The following is a 12,524-nucleotide window of genomic DNA, read 5'->3' on the forward strand; positions in this document are numbered from 1 at the left end:
GAACAACTGGTCTGACTTACGAAGTTGCTGGGTCCTGTCTAAATAGAAGCGTAATTGCCTGTGAACATCCAATTTATGGAGAGTGTATTCTGCCTCATTAGAGAATTTTGGAAAGAAAACTGGTAGTTCTAGAGATTGTTGAAGACAGAAACTAGAGCAGACCTTTGGGACAAAGGATGGATTAGGCCTAAGAGATACTCTATCTTTGTGGAAAATCAGATATGGTGGTTTAATAGACAGGGCTTGAAGCTCTGAGACTCTTCTTGCTGAAGTAATAGCCACTAAGAATGCCGTTTTCCATGACAGATATTTCAATTCGCATGTAGCAGCCGGTTCAAAAGGGGGAGATGTTAATGCGCGAAGCACTAAATCAAGATCCCACGGAGGTGCAGGATGAAAACTGGTGGTCTTAACAGACTCGCACCTTTAATGAATGTTTTGCATAGCCTGCTGCTCATCAAAGGAGGATCCGTAGATTCATGGAATTTAGAAATAGCAGCTAGTTGAACTTTAATAGTTGAGACAGAAGATCCCTGATTAAATAGGGATGTTAAGAATTTCAAAACCTCTGGGACAGGAGCAGTGATAGGGTCTAAGCCCTTGAGTTGAGCCCAGATAGCAAACCTCTTCCACTTACTGAGGTACAATTTGTTAGTGGTGGGTTTATGGGCGAAGACAAATGTGAACAACTTCCGGGTCTAGTGTGTGGCTTCTGACTAAGGTCGGAAGTGGAGGAGCCAAGCTGTCAATTTCAGAGATTGAAGAGACTGATGCCAATGTCCCGACTGATGGATTAGCAAATCCGGGATCAGGTCTAAGGTCCACGGATCGTCCACTGCATGCTTTTTCAGGTAAGGAAACCATATCTGACGAGGCCAGTATGGGGCAATCAGAATCATTGAAGACCTTAGCTGGGAAGCTTTTTGAATGACTTTGGGAAGGAGTGGGATTGGAGGAAAAGCATAAAGCAAGCCTGTTGGCCAGGGTTGAGCTAGAGCATCCATGGCGGTACTTCCTGATGTGGAATCAAGGAGAAGAATCTTTGGCACTTGGTGTTTTGTGGAGTCGCAAATAGATCGCAGCACGGCGTCCCCCATCTCTTGAAAACCTGGGCTGCTACTGTGCGGTTTAGAGACCATTCGTGAGGAGAGAGAATTGTCCTGCTTAATTTGTCCGCCAATACATTTGACTTTCCCGGGATGTGGGTCGCTACCAAGAAGCGGTTGGTAGCTACAGCCCATTCCCACACTCTTATGGCCTCTCTGCAAAGGGGATACGATCTGGTCCCTCCTTGTTTGTTCAGATACCAAACCACCGACATGTTGTCTGTGTGGATGGCGATGATACCCTGAGGAAGGAACTTGTGTAAGGCCTGTAGGGATCGGTACAGCCCTCATCTCCAACACGTTGATGTGGAGAAGAGCTTCGTCCGGAAGCCAGGAGCCCTGAACTAGCCTGCCCAGACAATGCCCCCCCCACCCTATCTGGGAGGCATCTGTCGTCAGGGTAACCGCTGGAGGGGGAGAACAAAGGGTTTGCCCTGATCTAAGTTGGATGTCTGAAGCCACCAGCGGTCCCTTTTGCATATTTCCGTAATCATGATGAGATGATTGAGTGGGAGATCTTGAAAGGTCCATTGAGTTGATAAGAGCCACTGAAGAATCCTCATGTAACCTTGCTAGAGGAACTAAAAGTACCGTGGCAGACATTGAGCCTAGAACCTGTAGGACCATCCTGGCTGGGGCTTTGGATCTCGAGATCAGAGCTTGCACTTGGCCCTGTAAGGTTCGGATCCTTTCGGCAGGAAGAAAGACACGCATCAATCTTGAGTCTATCTCTGCTCCTATAAACTTCATGCTGAGAGGGCAGCAAGACAGACTTTGACCAATTGAATGTAATCCCCAGGAAACACCCAGGAGATGGTGGCTTTGAGGTTGTCCATAAGTAGATGCCTGGTGGTGGCAGTCAGGAGCCAGTCGTCGAGATAGGGAAACACTTGGAATCCAAGGCTCCTCAGGTGAGCCGTCACTACTGCCAAACACTTGGTGAACACCCTGGGGCTGTGGTGAGGCCAAAGGGCAGAGCACAAAATTGGTAATGACTGGCTCCCAGGCTGAAGCGAGATACCTTCTGGACGCCTGATGTATCGGGTATGTGATAATAGGCGTCCTTGAGGTCTATGGAGCACATCCAAACATCCTTCTCCAACAACGGGAGAATGGATTGCAACGTGACCATTCGAATTTGGATTTGAACGGATAGGTTCAGTCTGCTGAGATCCAATATTGGTCTCAGGTCCCTGTCTTTTGGCACTAAAAAGAACCTGGAGTAATTTCCTAATCCGATTTGGTCTGTGGGGACCGTTGGATGACTCCTTTTGTAGCAGCTTTGAAGCTTCTGGCTGCTATTTCCCTTTGACTGGGTGGTGGGTCCGGGATTCTCTTGGACGGAGGGGTGAGTATTTGAATGGGATGATGTAACCTCCGCAATTATCCGGGCACCCATCTGTCCTGAGTGATTGACTCCCAGGCTTTAGGTGCTTGGCAAAAGCGACACCCGACTGGCTCCGGAGCAGCACAGCCGGGCAATCCCTCATGTCGTGGGAGGCTGAAGAGCCGCGAAAGGACTCGCGGTCTCCAGAATTGCGGGCCCTCTGCCTCCTGGGACGGCGTCTCCTGAAAAATTTCCCGCCCTCTGCCTCTGGACGGGAATCTTCCTGCTGTTGGGAGAAAAACTTTAGAGATTTCGAACCACATTTTCCCCTCCTTTGGCCTTGGGGTAAGGCCGAAAGGGAGTGGAATAACGGGCCCCACGGCAGAAAGACTCAATTTCACTACTATTTAAGGTTTTATTTTGTAACATTACAATGTCAGATTGGGCTACTGTGGTGGTGGTGCTGCAGTAGCGTTGTCGCCTCATAGTAAGACGTTGTCCTTCTCGATCCTCAGCTAGAGCGTCTTCTGTGTGGAGACATGCATGAATGTACCGTTGAAGGTTGTGCGTAGGGCTGGCAACTCCACATGTAAAATCTACTGCCAATCATTAGCGGACCGGAGTTCCACTGTGGCGACCCCTAACCGGGAAAAGCCGAAAGATACAAACAAACAATGTCAGATTGGTATTTACGGGTCTATATTAATGAACAAATGCTTAAAATGTAGTACAACATGCTCGACAGCTTTTAAGCAAATGTTCATCTAACGAAACCCTAGAATATCGAAACAAGGAATTTCGAAAAGTTATAGTTGGCCAGCCATCAGGAAGCCAACGGCTGACAGCTACAATGTACTGTACACCATTACAACCCTTCCAAAAAAAAAACAAAAAAAAAAAAACAAATCCACAAACAAAATAAAGTGGGGGGCTTCACCCCCCCACACCCATCAATGTGGGGGGCTGTGCCCCCCCCACCCCCCCTACTTAAATATACCAACTCCGAGATCGCACCATAGTGGAGGACTGTCATAACATTACACATGGTGAACGTCATGACCACATCACAGTGGAGGACTGTAAGAACAGTGAGACAGGGTGAACGTTCTCACATCAGCTGTTGGCTTCCTCATGGCTGGCCAACTGTAACTTTTCGAAACTCCTTGGTTCAACATTCTCGGGTTTTGCTTAGGTGAACATTCGCTTAAAAGCTGTCGAGCATGTCATACTCGATATTTTAAGCATTCGTTTTTCTAATAGAGAACCAGGATTTCCAGAGTACTTGTCTAAAAACATGTGGCATGACAAAGTTGTTATTTAAGCAAACAGTCCCTTCCTATATTTCAAAGTTATCAGTCACTTTCCCAAGGCAGGCTATTAGTTAGCATGTTAATAGCTAAAATCTAACTTGTGTAAACACAGTGATGTAATACTATGCTCATGGTATGGAAAAAAAAACAAAACATCAGTACTGAGACTGCTGAATGGTAATGTCAGTGCAAAGAAGAATACATCTGATAACAATATGTTTATCAAGCCTACTTACTTAAAGTACAGAAGAAAAAAATCAGGCTACCATAGAGCTCCAGTGTTTATGGCTTAGGTCAATAAACAGTAATCTTAATAAATAAAAATGATTCTTAAAAGTTTAGGGCGTCCACAGACCTTTAAGGTTTAGCAGCCATACAAAATATTAAAGCAGCAATTTTTTAATCCATAATATTATGTTCAAGATGAGAGACAACAGGCTGCAATTGACAGTAGAGATATAGTAGTAGTAGTAGTAGTAGTAGTACAACCAGCGTTGGCATCCTCATTACAGCCGAGTGCTCCTCCAGGCATTTCTGCAGTTACCTCCTCCTCCTGCGCCTCTTGGCATCAGATATTGCTTGTTCATATTTGCGTTAATAATTCCAAAACCATGTTACATACAAGGTATCAGAATATTTTGTCTTGAAGCATAGATGATGGCAAACACAAGTTTATTGATATTTGATCTCTGCCAATAAGTATTTATTAGAACTGTAAGGTGATAACTTCATTTTTTATAGGCTCAAGCCACACCCACTGGGAGTTAAAGGTACACACTCAAAAGAGCTGTACTGGAGGGAATGAGTTAACATCACTCTGAAGAAATGAATATTTCTTTATTTCTGAACTATTTACCTCTTCTTTCTTTAGTACAGCCTTCTTTTTGTTTTCCTCACTTATTTTCTGTCGTGCCAGCACTGCTTCTTCATAACTAAGTTTCCCCTCCAAACGCCTCCTTTCTATATCTGCCAGCTGCTGCTCCATATCCTTTTCACGCATTTGTTTTTGCCATTCCAGGAATTTGGAAGAGTCTCTAGACCCTTCTAAAAGGTTTTCAATTCTACAAAAGAACACAGAATACATCACTGGTTTTCTGAATTACGGACATGTTTTTTACTTACCCAAGATATTACAAAAAGAAAGACCCTCTGAAGTCAGTCTAACTTAATATTTCATTCTGACAGGAAGTCTAAAATAAATTAACTTTATGTTATACATTTGAAAGAAAAAAATGTTCTTCATCATTGCTAAATGGGTTACTATTAGTATTTGAATGGAAATTCTGCAAACTTCAGCAAGTCTGACAACAAGTAAGAAGGTATAAAGTGTTTGTTTATATTTCTAGTAATGCCAACAAACCTTAAAAAAATATGAATTGTTGAGAAAGCAGCAAAATTTTGCACTGTTCAGAATGCAAAATGGACCCTTAAAGATATGTAACAGTCTGGTCAGTACAGTTCTGCAATTACCATATGCTGTGACAAAAATCCATCAGCGTGAAGTCCAGAGTTCGGGCCTGTGAAGCTGTTTTGGATAAAATAGTTTTTTAGTATGAAAATACTGATGCACTCAGAATGCTCATTATTAAGAGTATACTATCTGGTTAAATGTAGTTCTTCTTACTTCTGGTAAACTTGATATGATTCCAGTCTTTATATTTCAGGAAGGAGGGATCTAAAATGTAAACACTTCTTTCCTTAACTAGTCAGAGATTCAGCAAGAGGTACATTTGCCTTTGGGGCTGGGAGATCAGAAGGCTGTGAGTTCTAGTTCCACTCCAAGTGACTAGATTAATTTTCAAATTACTGACACTATAGTGCAGCATGAGTAAGATTCTGCACTCCTGTGTGGTGTCCTTTGGATGAGACGTTAAACTGAGGCTCCATCTGCTTGAGATAGAGATAGCTCAAGTGGATGCAAAAGATCTCATGGTAAAAGCGTAGGGGGAGTTCCTTTATACCTTGGCCAAATGTTCTTTAGTAGTATAACTATCAACTTTGCTGTCCTCTGAAAAGAAGTCACTAGCCTACTGGGAGTTACCTAGTCAACAAATTATACATAAATAAACAAACAAACTGTTGTCATATGTTGCGTGCTTCTCCCATCACATATACATGTATCTTAAAAACTACACTAGGGATCACCTGACCAAGTGACAGCTACCTCAGTTTTGGACAGCGAGGGGTGCAACTCTCCTACTGCTATCCCTCAGATAAAGTAAGACATCTTCTGCAGACGTAAGTGCAGGTGGATTTTGCTGTTCTCATAGTTTAATGATTTTTCAAATATTGGTCTTCATTCTCTGACAGTTTTTGTCAATTCTGAACCCAGTCTGCAAGAAACACCCCAAATAAAGAAAACTGATCTTTTATATTTCTTTCATTTAAATATATGCAGATATTTGGATGATGAGATGAATAGAATAACAAACATCATTTTGACTAGAAGAGGTCATTTTTTTAGGATATGGTAACACATTTAGTAAAATAAAAGTATTGTGTTCACCTTTTTATATAAATGAATATGTTATTATAGTCAGTGTGAGGGTACTAATCAAACCAGTTCTTACTTATTAAATACTAGAATCTCAGGAAACAATGCAAAAGAATAAGAAGTTATGTACCTACCATAACGTTCCCATGTTAGTTGTCTTCTCTCTTTCTTGCTGGATGGGTTCGGAGCCGATCCTCGACTCCGACTCGGCCTACTACTAAAGCTCGAGAGCTATTTACTGGCTTGAGGCCTCCCCATATCTCACAATGTTAGGCGTCAGATACCCAGATCTCGTTTGGCAGAGCTAACACCATGGAAAAAAAAAAAGTTTTTTTAAGGACACCTGTCCAAAATACAAGGTTTACCTACAGTACTAAAAACAGAGGAGGACGTAACCTAGATAAAACTCAGCCAGAGGAAGAAGGCCTCAAAAGGGATTCTTCTCGGTCTGTCCAGGCTAGGGGGATGGAGGGTGGGACGCAAGAAAGAAGGTGAGAAGAAGACAACTAACATGGAACGTTATGGTAGGTACATAACTTCTTAATGTTAAGTTGTCTATCTCGCCTTCTTTCTTGCTGGATGGGACAGCGTCCCTAGCACCTTAGCTCTGGGTGGCTCATCGGAACAGACTCTTGAGCACAGTGGAACCAAAATCAGCTTGACTCCTGGAGGCCATATCCAACTTATAATGTGAAATGAAAGTATGAGGAGTAGCCCATGTAGCTGCAGCACAAATAGATTCCATTGGTAGTCTTGCTTGAAAAGCTACCGACGTAGCTAACGCTCTGGTGGAATGAGCTTTTGGTTTTGTAGGGAGTTCTTTATGTCTCAATTGATAAATCAAAGTGATAATAGAGTCCAACCACCTGGATAAGGTTACTTTAGAAACTGGCAGGCCCTGCTTGCCCTCAGCATAGGATAGGAAGAGTTGGTCCGATTTTCTTGTTTGTTTAGTCCTATCCAAATAAAAACGTAATTGCCTGTGAACATCCAATTGGTGTAACTTTTGTTCAGCTCTGTTCGAATAGTTAGGAAAAAAGACAGGTAGATCAATAGCCTGATTCAGGTTTGTCTCAGAAGGAATTTTGGGCAGAAAAGAGGGATTAGTCCTGAGTGAAACTCTATCCTTGTGAAACACAAGATAAAGAGGACGAATACAGAGGGCTTGAAGTTCCGACACTCTCCTAGCTGAGGTGATGGCTACTAAGAAGAGAGTCTTCCAGGAGAGTAATTTTAAGGAACAGGAGGCCGCAGGTTCAAAGGGAGGGAGAATCAAGGAAGTTAATATCAGGTTTAAATCCCACGGAGGCGGGGGATCTCTAACCGGGGGCCTAAGTAAAACAGTCCCTTTAAGAAAGGCCTTACAAAGTTTGTGGGACATGATGCTGGTTTCTGACAGGCCAGCATGGAAATTAGCGATAGCAGCCAATTGGACTCTAATGGTGGCAGACGAGGATCCTGCTCGAAAAAGTTCTGCTAAAAAATCTAGAACGTGATGGACTGGGGCTGTAAAGGGGTCTATATTTCTAGCTTCTGCCCAGAAAGAGAAACATTTCCACTTACTAGCATAAGTCTTCCTGGTAGCAGATTTGTGCGAAGAAAGGATGATTTCACGCACTGGCTGAGAAATATGTGGAAGCCTGGCTAAGGTTGGAAGTGGAGCAACCAAGCTGTGAGGTTGAGAGACTGGAGGGATTGGTGCAGCCCATCCGACTGATGGACCAAGAGGTCTGGCACTGGGTCCAGATTCCAAGGCTGCTCCAGCAGGTGACGATGCAGGAAAGGGAACCAAATTTGTCGAGGCCAGTAAGGGGCAATGAGGATCATCCTGGATCCCAATGCGGTTGCTTTCTGAATTAGTTTGGGAATTATGGGAAAGGGTGGGAAAGCATACAGAAGACCCCGGGGCCAATCGTGAACTAGAGCGTCTCTGGGGGAGTGGCCGGGGAGGGGGAAGAGATTAAAGAAATCGTCGCACTTCCTGTTGAGAGGGGTTGCAAAAAGGTCGCAGCAAGGTTGACCCCATCTGCGGAAAATTTTGTCCACTACTAACTGATTGAGAGACCACTCGTGAGGCATGAGAATAGCTCTGCTTAGCCTGTCCGCTATGACGTTGGACTTCCTGGGGATGTGCACTGCTATCAGAAACCATTGAGAGGAGATCACCCACTGCCAGAGTCTGAGTGCTTCTCGACATAAGGGATAGGACCTGGTTCCGCCCTGCTTGTTGATGTACCACACTACAGACATATTGTCTGTGTGAATTGCAATAGTCCCGGTGGTTAGAGAGTCCTGAAGAGCTTGCAATGCTAAAAGTACCGCTCTCATCTCCAAGACGTTTATGTGCAGGTGGTACTATAGAGGTTGCCAAGTGCCCTGGACAGTCCTGCCCTGAAAATGCCCCCCCCCCACACCCGATCAGGGAGGCATCCGTTGTCACCATGACAACAGGAGGAGGAAGAACAAACGGTCTGCCCTGAAGTACTTGAGAGGAGACCATCCACCAAGAAAGGTGGTCTTTGCATGATTGGGTGATTACTATGTTGTGAGACATCAGAAGCTGTTGAAACGTCCATTGGGTAAAAAGCATCCTTTGAAGAATCCGCATGTGAAAACGAGCCAGGGGAAGTAATGTGATTGCTGCTGCCATGAGACCTAAAGTTTTCAGTACAAATCTGGCCTGAATTCTCTTGTACTGTAGTAAGGTCTGGACATGTCGATGAATGTCTGATACTCTTTCTAAGGGAAGTTTTGCCGACAGCTCTTTTGTATTTAATCTTGTGCCTATAAAGGTTATAGATTGACAAGGTGACAATGCAGACTTTTCAAAGTTTAAAGAGATACCTAGCTCGGAGCAAGTTTGGATGGTATAATCCCTGGCTCGTAGTAGCTGATGCCTGGTGGAAGCAGTTAGGAGCCAGTCGTCTAGATATGGAAACACCTGGAATCCTCGCAGTCTCAGGTGAGCCGTAACCTGACTGTTACGGCTGTGGTGAGACCAAAGGGCAGGGCTCTGAATTGATAGTGACTGGCTCCCAGCCGGAAGTGGAGAAACCTTCTGGAGCATCTGTCCATTTTGATATGGTAGTACGCATCCTGAAGGTCTATGGAGCACATCCAATTGTCCTGACCCAAAAAGGGGAGAATGGACTGAAGCGTGACCATCCGGAACTTCGTTCTTTGAACAGATTTGTTTAACCTGCTGAGATCCAAAATGGGTCTCCAGTCCCCTGTCTTTTTTGGTACCAAAAAGAACTTGGAGTAAATCCCGGATCCTTGCTGGTCTGCTGGGACTGGCTGGATGGCCCTTTTTCCTAGCAGTTTTGACATTTTTAGTACTGCTTGTTCCCTTAGTCCAGGTGGAACATCTGGAAGGAACCTGTTTGCTTGTACAGGGGTGTGGACAAAGGGGATTTTGTAAACCTCGGATATGATAGACCGTACCCATTTGTCTTGTGTGAGGAGTTGCCAGGCTTCTGGGTACAGTGACAATCTTCCCCCGACTGCCTCCGAAGGTGGACAGTCGGGCAGCCCCTCAGGGGTGCTGAAAGGGTTTGTCATAGAAAGATTCTCTGCTACCCTGATTTTGCGGACCCCCTCTGCCCCTTGGGCAGCGTCTATTATTGTTCCCTCCTCTGCCCCTGGAGGGGAACTCGCCACGTGTGTCAGGCACGACTCCCTGGGGTTTCCAAAACCACATTTTTCCACTCTTCTGACCTTTAGGGTATGGTCTAGAGGGAGTAGAAAAACGGACTCCCACGGCAGAGAGAGTCTTGCCTTCCTGCTCACACCTGGTAAGGGTATCCTTCACCTGTGGTCCAAACAGAGCCGAACCATCAAAGGGGGTATTGGTGAAGGACGCCTTAAAGGGGTCAGCAAAGTTACATAACCGCATCCAGGTATGTCTTCTCAAAGCCATGCCTGTACCTGCGGCCCTACTCGCCCCATCATCTGCATAAGAAATGAGCGGCATGGAGGAGTTGACTATAGAGTTAAGGGTCGCCAGCTGGGAGTTAATCTTATCCTGAGACTCCGCAGCTGATGGATCCTGAAGGGTATCACCCAGTTCCTTGAGAAGATCCCTTTGAAGGCAGGTGAAATGGCACAGATAATTCAGCGACCGCATGGAAAAGGTCGCTGAAGAAAACATCCGCTTCCCGTACCTGTCCATTGTCCTAGATTCTTTATTAGGTGGATGGACAGGCACCGAAGGGTCAGCCAACTCCTTCTTAGTGGCTGCTGCCACCACCATGGCATCAACAGGGACACCTTTTGTCAGAAATTGTTTATCGGCTGGGACTGTAATAAACTTAGTAGGCCTGCGGGGAGTTGCATCCACTGTGTCCGGCGCTGTCCACTCCTTTCGAGCCACCACTTCCATGAGCGGGTCGAAAGGTGGAGACACCCAGGAGGTGGAAGAGCGTTAACCAAATGTGTCCAGGTACACTGACTCATCCTCGGAAGGGTTAAGGGCATTCCAGTTCCCCCTCTGCCTAAGGATCTCTAGGATGTCTGAAAAGGAGACATCCTCAGAGTGGGACCTTGGGGACCCTTCCGAATCCTCCAAGTCGGTATCAGACGTGACTGACTTGGGGGAGTCAACATGTTTCCTCTTACATTTTCTCTTCCAAGGTGGCTCTTTTGAATGATCAGGGGAGGCCTCGGAAGAGGAAGATATGCCCAATGGGGTGACCTGGAGCGTCTGTTCTCCACGCTCGGGGTCAGGAGGGTGGACAGAGACCGATGCAGGCACCATGGGGGGAGGAGCCAAAGTGGCTGATTATGGAGCCGACACAGGAGTCAGCACACTCCTCATGACCTCGAAGGCGCCCCTATCAGGCAGAGAAGAGGGTCCCCGCTCCGAAGAGACGTGAACCCCTCCTGGCACCGAGAAGGACAGCTCCGAGGCCGATGTCGGGGCTGAGCTCACCTGCGCTGAGGCCCCAAGAGGGAGAACGGGGTCGGACAAGGGTCCGATGCCACTCGCCCCCTTGGAGCCGATGAGGGAGTCTCGGCACCCGGATCCCTCCAAGGACAGAACCAATGAAGAGATCGGAGCTGACGAGGGAGCCAAAAGGTGTGGTATTGGCTCCAACGTTCCTACGATTCGAGCCCCGATGAGCTCCGGCTCCGAACACAGCGGTAGAGTCAGAGGAGGAACTGCTGAAGACACAGGGATAGCCACAGTCTATTGAGAAGGGCTGGTCAACATTTTGGCCAGGGCCTGCGATTTTAGGAGCCTACTGACCACCCTCTCCAAGTCATGATCAGATAGCCTGGAGGACAGAGAGGAGTGGGACCTATGGCTTCGCTCTGACTGAAGCAATGGAGACCTCGGAGCTGAATGAACAGATTCTATAGAGGGGGACCTTGAACATTTTCAGCTCAGAGAAGGTTCCGACACTAAGGTCGGAGCCGATTGAGGTCTTGAGATGTCGGTTCCAGCCAGAATCGACGAGGAGGCAGGAGCTCCGCTCGGCGGCAGCTCCGAACAGGGAGCCGATGGTTTGGCGGGCTTTAAGGATTTTCCCGACGGAAGCTTAGCCGGGGATCCTTCTGGCTTAAGTAAGCCTCTCAAAATGAGCTTGTTCCTATGCTCCTGCAGGACTCTCGGGCTAAAGGTGTGGCAGACCGAGCAGGAGTCCTGCAGGTGTAGGGGACCCAAGCAATAAACACAAGAAGTGTGACCGTCTGTCAGAGACATCTTCTGACAGCACGAGTCACACTTCCTGAAACCTGAAACTTTGGCATCTTTAGACATATTGGTAATGGGATACCAAAGGGAAAAAATAACTAGTGCTTAATCAAGGCACACACGCACTAGATAAAACTAACACTAATAATAACTATAGAACTATAACCACACAGCTACCTTACTACTAATAAAAATATACAAATATACAAGGCTAACTAATTGTGGCTAAACAGGGCCTGACCCTACCCTAACAAGGGGGGGGGGGGGGGAGAAACTCTCTAACAACAAAACGAGTTTCTGAGTGGGATAACAAGGGGTATACAATCTATTTCAACTAACAGGGAAGGATTATCTAAAAATAAGACAATATAAAGGTAATAAGACAAGAAAAGATTTATACGACCTGGAGCCAGTAAAATCACAACCTCATAGCTGAAGCGGCAAATGAGATCTGGGTATCTGACGCCTAGCATTGTGGGATATGGAGAGGCCTCGAGCCAGTAAATAGCTCTCGAGCTTTAGTAGTAGGCCAAGTCCATCCAGCAAGAATGAAGGCGAGATAGACAACTTAACATCTGGTAGTTACTTTGAT

The 12,524-nt window shown here is 46.0% G+C and overlaps 1 protein-coding gene across 1 annotated transcript in view; it reads right to left on the bottom strand.

Moving 5' to 3' along the window:
• Window positions 1-12,524, bottom strand: part of CFAP99 (cilia and flagella associated protein 99) — a 1,556,346-nt gene that overhangs the window by 462,543 nt on the left and 1,081,279 nt on the right. Inside the window, exon 11 of the mRNA XM_044062893.1 lies at window positions 4,600-4,804. Coding sequence (XP_043918828.1) covers window positions 4,600-4,804 — 205 coding nt within the window. The remainder of the gene's footprint in view (window positions 1-4,599; window positions 4,805-12,524) is intronic.

Source organism: Protopterus annectens, chromosome 2.part1, assembly GCF_019279795.1.
Source record: "Protopterus annectens isolate FY-2018-M chromosome 2.part1, PAN1.0, whole genome shotgun sequence".
In the NCBI taxonomy this organism is placed as follows: Eukaryota; Metazoa; Chordata; order Ceratodontiformes; family Protopteridae; genus Protopterus; species Protopterus annectens.